Source organism: Salvelinus fontinalis, chromosome 33 (genome assembly GCF_029448725.1).
Source record: "Salvelinus fontinalis isolate EN_2023a chromosome 33, ASM2944872v1, whole genome shotgun sequence".
Taxonomy (NCBI): domain Eukaryota; kingdom Metazoa; phylum Chordata; class Actinopteri; order Salmoniformes; family Salmonidae; genus Salvelinus; species Salvelinus fontinalis.
In genome coordinates, this window is record NC_074697.1 from 11,594,948 (window position 1) to 11,606,361 (window position 11,414).

The 11,414-nt window shown below is 43.6% G+C and overlaps 1 protein-coding gene across 1 annotated transcript; it reads right to left on the reverse strand.

Moving 5' to 3' along the window:
- Window positions 1–723: 723 nt before the first annotated feature.
- On the reverse strand, window positions 724–6,560 carry LOC129831718 (dipeptidyl peptidase 1-like). Its single transcript, XM_055895109.1, has 8 exons — window positions 6,228–6,560; window positions 5,800–5,945; window positions 4,561–4,721; window positions 3,871–4,026; window positions 2,910–3,028; window positions 2,013–2,144; window positions 1,690–1,922; window positions 724–1,576 (listed from the first exon to the last, which is right to left on the reverse strand). Exons 1-8 carry the CDS (start codon window positions 6,385–6,387, stop codon window positions 1,310–1,312), a joined length of 1,374 nt encoding a protein of 457 aa, XP_055751084.1. The 5' UTR covers window positions 6,388–6,560; the 3' UTR covers window positions 724–1,309.
- Between the last annotated feature and the right edge of the window lie 4,854 nt (window positions 6,561–11,414).

Sequence of the window (11,414 nt, forward strand, 5' to 3'; positions counted from 1 at the left end):
TGGAGCAGGATCAACTTGGAGGTGGAGGGTCCGTCATGGTCTGGGGCGGTGTGTTACAGCATCATCGGACTGAGCTTGTGGTCATTGTAGGCAATCTCAACACTGTGCGTTACAGGGGAGACCTCCTCCTTCCTCATGTGGTACCCTTCCTGCAGGCTCATCCTGACAAAACCCTCCAGCATGACAATGCCACCAGCCATACTGCTCGTTCTGTGCGTGATTTCCTGCAAGACAGGAATGTCAGTGTTCTGCCATGGCCAGCGAAGAGCCCAGATCTCAATCCCACTGAGCACGTCTGGGACCTGTTGGATCGGAGGGTGAGCGCTAGGGCCATTCCCCCCAGACATGTCCAGGAACTTGCAGGTGCCTTGGTGGAAGAGTGGGGTAACATCTCACAGCAAGAACTGGCACAATCCATGAGGAGATGCACTGCAGTACTTAATGCAGCTGGTGGCCACAACAGATACTGACTTACTTTTGACACCCCCTCCCTTTGTTCAGGGACACATTATTCAATTTCTGTAAGTCACATATCTATGGAACTTGTTCAGTTTATGTCTCAGGTTGTTGAATCTTATGTTCATACAAATATTCACACGTTTAGTTTGCTTAAAATAAACGCAGTTGACAGTGAGAGGACGTTTCTTTTTTTGCCGAGTTTAGAAGTTATGCACACACACGGATAAAGCTTAAGCTGTCAGTATATAAGTCAGCACCACTGAAAAGATTTAAAAACATACTTTATTTTCTTTCAAATTTTAAGCAGACAATCTGTGCATGATGTAATCTTATTGGAAAACTGACATTTCTAATGAAAGGCAACCACTTCTGAAGTGAGAAAAAAAAGGCACCAACATTGAATATACTGTTTCCCTTCAAACATAATGAGTCCCTTTGAACATTCCCTGGAGACTCCAATTTATAGCATCAGAGAGATAGTACAGTATAGAGATGACTAGCAACAGAGTATATATTTCAGATCACAGGACAGTCTCCCCTGAGATTACAGAAAGCAGAGGTTCTGCCATACCATCAATCACCTGACTAACTACTAATAAAACTACAAATCCCAGTTATAGGAAATTATAGCAGGTTCCCTTTTGGCATCATTCCCAAAATTGCAGCTGACTGGCATGGCAAGAATCAGACAGTCTAGCGAGCGTGGTGAACAATTACAGTTACCGATTATATCTGACAACGTCCCAGCCATTTAAAACTTTACATTTATAAGCCTTTGTAGACCTCAGGCTCGGTTCCAATTGGGAAAAGGCCTAAAGATTAACCCTTTCCCTCCTACCCCCGTAGACCCTCACAGTTTAGGGATGGGCTTGGCTGCCACAGCAATGCTCTCGATGGAACACTCGTCAGACCCCCGTCTGATCCTGAAGAAGCCCCCCTCGCCCCACGCCGTCCCCCAGCTGTTCTTCACCACCCAGAACTTCTGACCCGTGACGTGACATTGGCCGTAGCCCACCAGCAGCACCGCGTGGTTGGTCAGCTCAAACGGGTTGTTGGTGTCATGGAGGCCCGTGTGGTGGTAGATACCCTCCTTGTAGTGCATGAAGTCAGGATACACCTGGACGAGAACAGTGTGAGGAATACAGCTGGCCATTTTGACTTAGCAAACTAATACTGGCCATCACTCATATAGAGCTAGCCAATGCACAAACCAACGTGTGTGTGTCCCACCTCAAAGGCCACCCCCATGGGGCCGTTCTTGACCAGTTCCAGCATCATGGCAGACTCGCTGCAGCCTCCGTAGAACCCTCCCACGTAGCTGTAGTCCGAAGTGTAGTGGCGGAGACAGCCATCGGGAACGTCACACGGGGAATCTGTCCCAGCGTATGGATAACACGACTCTTCCACGATCCCAAAGTCCTGGACGTACTTGCCAATGAGGTAGGGGAAACCACCGTCACAACCTGAGGGGGAGGAAGTAAGAGGGCATAGATATGGGAGAAATACACAAACACCATCGAGGTACAATTATGCAGTGTGTGCTCGCTCATTACCTTGGGAGTACTGGGAGCAGGACACGACCTGCTGTGGGCTGAAGATGGGAGTCTCGGTGTTGTTGGTTTGGAGCCGGACACGAGCCTCCAACATTCCCATTAAAGCAAAGGAATAGCAGCTACCACACGAAGCTGGAACCCACAGAGTAGCAATCAAACCCTGCACTGTCACAACCAATCAAAAACCTCACTGCAATATCAGTCACCACTAAGAAACAGACACCCGGTCAAGCAGTCCGTGGATCATCTTTAACCTGCAACTAGTTCTGTGGGAATGAACCCTAAAAGCCAATTTATGTTTGAGACGAAAATGTGGTCGGCGGCTTCGTATGGAGGGTGTGACGCAATTGTGGAGCCTCCGGAGGTACGCAGAGGCTAAATGAAGCTCCGTACCACATCTCAAATTGTAACAACGCAGAGGGCTCCGTATAGTTCTGCATTGACATGATTGTTTGACGGGAGGTGGTACATCCTGTATAAACAAACTCACTTCCTTCACAATAGTTCTGCAGTAAATGCTGTTCGGCCACGCAGAGCCTTTCAGGGAGGGCAGAAAGCCCCACATCCTCACACAGCTGGTAAAACCCCTCAGCAGAGCTCCTAAATACCAGCCCTGCCGTTGCCCTCTCAGCCAGCTATGCAACAACTCACTACACACCAGCGCGCTGTGTCTATGGGGTTGAGATGGGAACATTGGCCACTATAATCCAGGAGGGACCACTGATTTAGCAATTCTCTAACTAGGAGAGGCAGCGGTACAGCATGACCTGTAGAGGACATTCCTAAGGCCTCAGACACAGCAGACAGGCTGAACATTAAACACCGAGGTTGGGAGAGGAGACATATTGCCAAGAGTCACAATAGACAAGTGTAGGTATTTGACCCGGTGTGCGTTACCCTGGTTGCGGACAGGACTGAGGTAGTTGACTCCGTTGACATCTCTCCAGTCCCAGCGCTCAGGGAGGCCGGCCGCCATCTTGGCTAGCGTTGCCGTCACAGGGGCGGGGCCAACACGTCTGGGGAGGAGCATAGACTCATACAATAAGGGTACACCATGGACGTTTTTTGCAATGAATCCAAAATGAGTGTTCCTATTTAACACCTTTAGGTACTACCTCAGTTTTAGAGTCCTGTTTCATAGCTACTGACCACCACCAATGTGATCTCTTCCCCACTGTCTCCTGAGGTGATCACTAGCTGCTGCCCCCCCCCCCCCCCCCCCCACTATGGATTGGTGTCACAGCAATAACTGTACTTAGTTCCCACCATATTTCTGACACCAAACCATTCCTTTAAAATCCATGAGGGGGGGGTGAACAAGTGGAGAGAAAAACACAACTCAGCTGGAGGTTGAGAGAAACTTCAGGCATTTGTAAGTCCTTGTACAGAGTGCCTCTTACCATCCGTCATTCCAGAGCAGTCTGGACGAGTTGGGGCCAGAGACAGTGTTCCACTATCCTCAAACAGAACCCTCTAGTCTTGGCCTCATCTGCCATGACTATTCTCTCCAGGGGCGCAACTGTCCCTCTGTCCCTCCCACATTATGAAATTGCTTCTGTCACCCCCAGTTTGTACTGTGATACAAAATGAGGCAACGGTGTGCATTAGGACCATGCGGACACCTCTGAGCGGTCAGGTAGGCTGTGTGGAGTGTGACTAGATATTTTTTTTATAAATGCCCCCCCCCCCCCCCACTTAAAAAAAACAAAGTCCCTGATTGTCACCCTTTCCTTTCAGAAGTTACACATCTCACATCTGACACACTCATCCTGCTTCTTCCTTGTGTGAAGTTCGCCAAAATGAGTTTCATAATAGAATTCCTGTTTCAATACATATTTTCCCAAGTGAGTGACTGTACCTGGGGATGTGTGAGGCTGGTCCCCCAGCCCTGTGCATTAGCTGCTGCAGAGTGTAGGTCTCATGTTCGCTGTAGGCCGTGGCTTTCCAGGAGCTCTGGGCCACGTTGATGGAGTCAATGAAGTCCAGGTTGTGTTTGTAGGACCTCTGGAGGAACCTGGGGGAGGGGAGAGAGTAGTAAACAGACCGACACCTACCTGGGGGAGGAGCAAAGACTGATTCTACCTCTGCATTGCTTGCCGTTTGGGGTTTTAGGCTGGGTTTCTGTATAACACTTCATGACATCAGCTGATGTAAAAAGGGCTTTATAAGTACAATTTGACATACACACCACATGAGTAAACAGACCCCACATGAGTAAACAGACCGACACAGCCTGAGGGAAGGAAAACAGAACAAACACAGGCGCACTAGAACAGCCAGAGGGAGAGAGCACTGCTCAGACCAGAACACATGATTCACACTTGACACACGATCAGTGACTGACAGACAACGTAAAAGAGTCTAAAAACTAAGCAGACTGCTTGTTTTTCAATATGAGCAATGCTCACACTAAAATGGGACCATGGATGAAAAATAGCCTTCTAGCCAACTATAGGACTTTAATGTGAAAACACATGTGATTATTGGAGAGCATTATTATTGGGCACAGAGTGTGTCAAGCCTGCTATAAAACCCTGAGGCTACTCACAGGTCATTGGGGTGGTAGCGGTGTGTGTGTACGGAGCGAGGGGCTATTGGGACAACCCTCTTGGCAGTGAAGCAGGCCCAGTTGTTCCCCAGAGAATCATGGACCCAGCCTGGCAGAGTCTGGTCACAGTAGCTGGTCACCTCAGAGCCCTGCTCAGAGTACTGGAACAGAGAGGAGAACAATCAGTCTGTGTACAAGGCTTCCCTGTGTGTTGTGTAGAAAGAGGACAATCACATTGAATCTTTATGTCCAGAGTTGGAGATTAAAAAGCAGAAGATCAACAAGTCAGTGATGTTTTATGCAAGTGGATGTGGCAGTTACCCTGACAACAGCTTTCAATATGAGAGAGAGAGCAGACAGTGGCGTTATGAACAGCAGTGAGTAACTAGCAATGGGCTTTTCCAGTGAAGCATGTGGTGTGTCACTGTGCTGAAACAAGTCCAGACAGTTTCAATAAGGAAGTACAAGTGACTTGCAGACATCAGCTCTACCATGTAGGAGGGACAACACTGAACATTTCCCCTGATCGTCACAAGGAAGTCACGTGAAAAAGCAAAACGAAATATAACCCTGAATGAAAAGTAACACAACACTGAAAGTAACTTTGAAACACGAGCCTGAAAGCATCAATGTATCAACTGAAATGTAAGAGCCAGATAAGTGATTGAACCGCCAGCCCTGCAATTACAGGAACGGTGACCAGCCATGTCTCTGAAACGTAATGTGCAAAGCTACAAGGTACGAGGACTTCCATCGCAGCCGGCCCACTCATTAGGTGGAATATTGATGGCATTGACTGAGCTAAACGGACGAAGATGTACCTCAAACACATACAACCTCACAATTCTGCCCAAAAACAATGACAATTCCCCTCAACCAGTGGCATATGGGCTTTTTAGGTGAGAGCTGATGCCACCCTTTGATAAGCAGTGCCCACTTTGTCAAAGGCAAGGGTGCAAAATATTTAGCTTGTCCATTCCCAGCATGCCTCTTCAGAGACCTGCTATAGAAACATCTGTGCAGCACTTCAACGTCCAATTAAAATCCCTTTTAGCAGATAAAGGACATGGTAGAACAGGTATGTGGCCTTTTCTGTAGCCTACAGGCTGGAGATATAATGACAATGTAATTCCATATCCACCAAAAATGTTCCAGACCTCTTGACAGAGATCGTAGTATGATACTATTATAGACTAAAGTGTAATCCTGAATGAAACACAAGTGAGAGCTTAAACTTGCCTTGAAGAAGCCAAACCACTTGTAGTCATTGAGGACAACCTCAAAGCCCTGATTGTAGATGAGGGTGAAGAATCCCGTGTTCCCCAGGTCGTCCACGGCCACAGACAGCTTCTCCAGGTGCACCGTTATCGACTTATCAATGGTGTCTTTTTGTTTTAAACATACAGAGAGACATTTCGGTAATTAATTAAATTAAACTTTAGGCTTCTTCTGTATTGCAAAGTAAAACAGGGTAGACATTAACATTGGGCAGTGGTGAAAGTTGTATCAAGCATTGTATCATTGTTACAAAAGCACAAACAATAGCCTACAGACAAAGGCAACAGCAGACTACCGGGTCAAGTTAACACTCGAACCAATTAAAAGTTTGTTACATAGCCAACTTGATTGCTTAAAGCGTGAGGTTGTTCCGTATTTCCAGCTCTTACCCATCAGAGAGCAGTTGATACTTTTGTCTTGTCCTCCCTTCGATACCTGGAACACCCAGGAGCCCAACAGGTCTTCATATGTGCAGTTGGCCGGGGTATCAGCCTGGGAGCCCTCCACCCAGATCAGGAACACACACAACAACACACCGCTCACCTTCATCGCGTCACACCACGTTACAGAACTACGCAGATATTTATAGTCTACGTATAAGCACAACTAGAAAAAGGTAGACTATGTTTCCCTGTACTTCGATGCACCTGCGAGACAGTGTTATGTCCTCTGCGCTTTTATACAAGCAGAAGGAACTTTCCCTTCGGTCATATGACCCACCAGCTTCTCACGTGACTCGCTGTGTCTTGCTGCTGTGATTTTCTCGCTGCGTCTTGCTTCCGGATCTCAATTCCACTGAGCACGTCTGGGACCTGTTGGATCCGAGGGTGAGGGCAAGGGCCATTCCCTCCAGAAAAGTTTATGTCTCAGTTGTTGAATCTGGTTATGTTCATACAAATATTTACACATGTTAAGTTTGCTGAAAATAAACGCAGTCGACAGTGAGAGGACGTTTCTTTTTTTGCTGAGTTTATAAGGATTTAGTATAAGGATTAAGGTTAGGGTTAGAGTTAGGGTCAATAAAGTGTTATTGAGCTATATTGTATGCAAATAAAAGGAAATTATAATATTTTACACTAACACAATTGCTCAGAGAAAGTCATATTTTTTCTCTCCAAAAAGGTAGGCATAAAATTGACCTCCCTAAAGATTCTTATAAAATAGTTTAGTATTTTTAAAATTTGTGAATTTAATGTCTACTGCATTGTCCTTTTTCTTGAATACCATTTTAAACGTGATACCAAGACAAAGTGTCCCCCACAGGGACAATAAATTCAGTAAAGTAAAGTAGTTGGTCCCATATTTCCCAGCACGCAATGACTACATCAAGATTGTGACTCTACAACTTGTTGGATGCATTTGCAGTTCAGTTTGGGCGTGTTTCAGATAATGTTGTGCCCAATAGAAATGAATGGTAAATAATGTATTGTGTGATTTTGGAGTCACTTTTATTATAAATAAGAATAGAATATTTCTAAACACTTCTACATGAATGTGGGTGTTACCATGACTACGGATAATCCTGAATTAATCATTAATAATGATGAGTGAGAAGTTACAGAGGGTCAAAGTTTATTTACAATAAAAGTGACTCCAAAGTCATTATTTACCATTCATTTCTATTGGGCACAAAATAATCTGAACCAAAGGAACTGTAAATTCATCCAACAAGTTTGTAGAGTCACAAGCTTGATGTAGTCATTGCGTGCTAGAAATATGGGACCAACTACTAAACTTTTCACTACTTTATTTATTAGAATCTTTAGGGGTGTCAATACTTTTGACCCCTGCCTTTTTGAGAAAAATAAGTGTTACTTTCTAAACTAAATCTCTTTCTCTGAGCAATTGTATTAGTATAAAATAATATAATTTTGCATACAATATAGCTCAGTATTTAAAACATTTATTTTATACAGTCATTATTGCCCATCTTTATCAACGGTGTCAATAATTTCAGACCCCACTGTATCTGCCTATCAGGCATGTTCATAAAAATATACAAAAGTGAAATAGACAATAAAAATTAACAGTAAACATTACACATACAGAAGTTTCAAAACAATAAGGACATTACACATGTCATATTATATATATACAGTGTTGTAATAATGTACAAATGGTTAAAGTACACATGGGAAAATAAATAAGCATAAATATGGGTTGTATTTACAATGGTGTTTGTTCTTCACTGGTTGCCCTTTTCTTGTGGCAACAGGTCACAAATCTTGCTGCTGTGATGTCACACTGTGGTATTTCACCCAGTAGATATGGGAGTTTATCAAAATTGGATTTGTTTTCGAATTCTTTGTGGATCTGTGTAATCTGAGGGAAATATGTCTCTCTAATATGGTCATACATTGGGCATGAGGTTAGGAAGTGCAGCTCAGTTCTCTCTCTCTCTCTATCTCTCTCTCTCTCTCTCCCTCTCTCTCTCTCTCTCCCCCTCTCTCTCTCTCTCTCTCTCTCTCTCTCTCTCTCTCTCTCTCTCTCTCTCTCTCTCTCTCTCTCTCTCTCAATTCAATTCAATTCAATTCAAGGGGCTTTATTGGCATGGGAAACATGTGTTAACATTGCCAAAGCAAGTGAGGTAGATAATATACAAAAGTCAAATAAACAATAAAAATGAACAGTAAACATTACACATACAGAAGTTTCAAAACAATAAAGACATTACAAATGTCATATTATATATATGCAGTGTTGTAACAATGTACAAATGGTTAAAGCACACAAGTTAAAATAAATAAACATAAATATGGGTTGTATTTACAATGGTGTTTGTTCTTCACTGGTTGCCCTTTTCTGGTGGCAACAGGTCACAAATCTTGCTGCTGTGATGGCACACTGTGGAATTTCACCCAGTAGATATGGGAGTTTATCAAAATTGGATTTGTTTTCGAATTCTTTGTGGATCTGTGTAATCTGAGGGAAATATGTCTCTCTAATATGGTCATACATTGGGCAGGAGGTTAGGAAGTGCAGCTCAGTTTCCACCTCATTTTGTGGGCAGTGAGCACATAGCCTGTCTTCTCTTGAGAGCCATGTCTGCCTACGGCGGCCTTTCTCAATAGCAAGGCTATGCTCACTGAGTCTGTACATAGTCAAAGCTTTCCTTAAGTTTGGGTCAGTCACAGTGGTTAGGTATTCTGCCACTGTATACTCTCTGTTTAGGGCCAAATAGCATTCTAGTTTGCTCTGTTTTTTTGTTAATTCTTTCCAATGTGTCAAGTAATTATCTTTTTGTTTTCTCATGATTTGGTTGGGTCTAATTGTGCTGTTGTCCTGGGGCTCCGTGGGGTATGTTTGTGTTTGTGAACAGAGCCCTAGGACCAGCTTGCTTCTCCAGGTTCATCTCTCTGTAGGTGATGGCTTTGTTATGGAAGGTTTGGGAATCGCTTCCTTTTAGGTGGTTGTAGAATTTAAATGCTCTTTTCTGGATTTTGATAATTAGTGGGTATCGGCCTAATTCTGCTCTGCATGCCTTATTTGGTGTTCTACGTTGTACACGGAGGATATTTTTGCAGAATTCTGCATGCAGAGTCTCAATTTGGTGTTTGTCCCATTTTGTGAAATCTTGGTTGGTGAGCGGACCCCAGACCTCACAACCATAAAGGGCAATGGGCTCTATGACTGATTCAAGTATTTTTAGCCAGATCCTAATTGGTATGTTGAAATTTATGTTCCTTTTGATGGCATAGAATGCCCTTCTTGCCTTGTCTCTCAGATCGTTCACAGCTCTGTGGAAGCTACCTGTGGTGCTGATGTTTAGGCCGAGGTATGTATAGTTTTTTGTGTGCTCTAGGGCAACGGTGTCTAGATGGAATTTGTGGTCCTGGCGACTGGACCTTTTTTGGAACACCATTATTTTGGTCTTACTGAGATTTACTGTCAGGGCCCAGGTCTGACAGAATCTGTGCAGAAGATCTAGGTGCTGCTGTAGGCCCTCCTTGGTTGGTGACAGAAGCACCAGATCATCAGCAAACAGTAGACATTTGACTTCGGATTCTAGTAGGGTGAGACCGGGTGCTGCAGACTGTTCTAGTGCCCGCGCCAATTCGTTGATATGTATGTTGAAGAGGGTGGGGCTTAAGCTGCATCCCTGTCTCACCCCACGACCCTGTGTGAAGAAATGTGTGTGTTTTTTGCCAATTTTAACCGCACACTTGTTGTTTGTGTACATGGATTTTATGATGTCGTATGTTTTACCCCCAACACCACTTTCCATCAATTTGTATAGCAGACCCTCATGCCAAATTGAGTCGAAGGCTTTTTTGAAATCAACAAAGCATGAGAAGACTTTGCCTTTGTTTTGGTTTGTTTGGTTGTCAATTAGGGTGTGTAGGGTGAATACATGGTCTGTTGTACGGTAATTTGGTAAAAAGCCAATTTGACATTTGCTCAGTACATTGTTTTCATTGAGGAAATGTACGAGTCTGCTGTTAATGATAATGCAGAGTATTTTCCCAAGGTTACTGTTGACGCATATTCCACGGTAGTTATTGGGGTCAAATTTGTCTCCACTTTTGTGGATTGGGGTGATCAGTCCTTGGTTCCAAATATTGGGGAAGATGCCAGAGCTAAGGACGATGTTAAAGAGTTTTAATATAGCCAATTGGAATTTGTTGTCTGTATATTTGATCATTTCATTAAGGATACCATCAACACCACAGGCCTTTTTGGGTTGGAGGGCTTTTATTTTGTCCTGTAACTCATTCAAGGTAATTGGAGAATCCAGTGGGTTCTGGTAGTCTTTAATAGTTGATTCTAGGATTTGTATTTGATCATGTATATGTTTTTGCTCTTTATTCTTTGTTATAGAGCCAAAAAGATTGGAGAAGTGGTTTACCCATACATCTCCATTTTGGATAGATAATTCTTCGTGTTGTTGTTTGTTTAGTGTTTTCCAATTTTCCCAGAATTGGTTAGAGTCTATGGATTCTTCAATTACATTGAGCTGATTTCTGACGTGCTGTTCCTTCTTTTTCCGTAGTGTATTTCTGTATTGTTTTAGTGATTCACCATAGTGAAGGCGTAGACTCAGGTTTTCCGGGTCTCTATGTTTTTGGTTGGACAGGTTTCTCAATTAATTTCTTAGATTTTTGCATTCTTTATCAAACCATTTGTCATTGTTGTTCATTTTCTTCGGTTTTCTATTTAAGATTTTTAGATTTGATAGGGAAGCTGAGAGGTCAAATATACTGTTAAGATTTTCTACTGCCAAGTTTACACCTTCACTATTGCAGTGGAACGTTTTACCCAGGAAGTTGTCTAAAAGGGATTGAATTTGCTGTTGCCTAATTGTTTTTTGGTAGGTTTCCAAACTGCATTCCTTCCATCTATAGCATTTCTTAATGTTACTCAGTTCCTTTGGCTTTGATGCCTCATGATTGAGTATTGCTCTGTTCAAGTAGACTGTGATTTTGCTGTGGTCTGATAGGGGTGTCAGTGGGCTGACTGTGAACGCTCTGAGAGACTCTGGGTTGAGGTCAGTGATAAAGTAGTCTACAGTGCTACTGCCAAGAGATGAGCTATAGGTGTACCTACCATAGGAGTCCCCTCGAAGCCTACCATTGACT

Excerpts from the sequence above, each read along its gene's own strand:
- LOC129831718 (XM_055895109.1), bottom strand. The coding sequence starts at position 6,387 with ATGAAGGTGAGCGGTGTGTTGTTGTGTGTGTTCCTGATCTGGGTGGAG. Across the intron at positions 5,946-6,227 it reads TATCAACTGCTCTCTGATGG|ACACCATTGATAAGTCGATA; the intron begins GTAAGAGCTGGA and ends TAAAACAAAAAG. Across the intron at positions 2,145-2,909 it reads CAGTCCTGTCCGCAACCAGG|CTTCGTGTGGTAGCTGCTAT; the intron begins GTAACGCACACC and ends TGTGGGTTCCAG.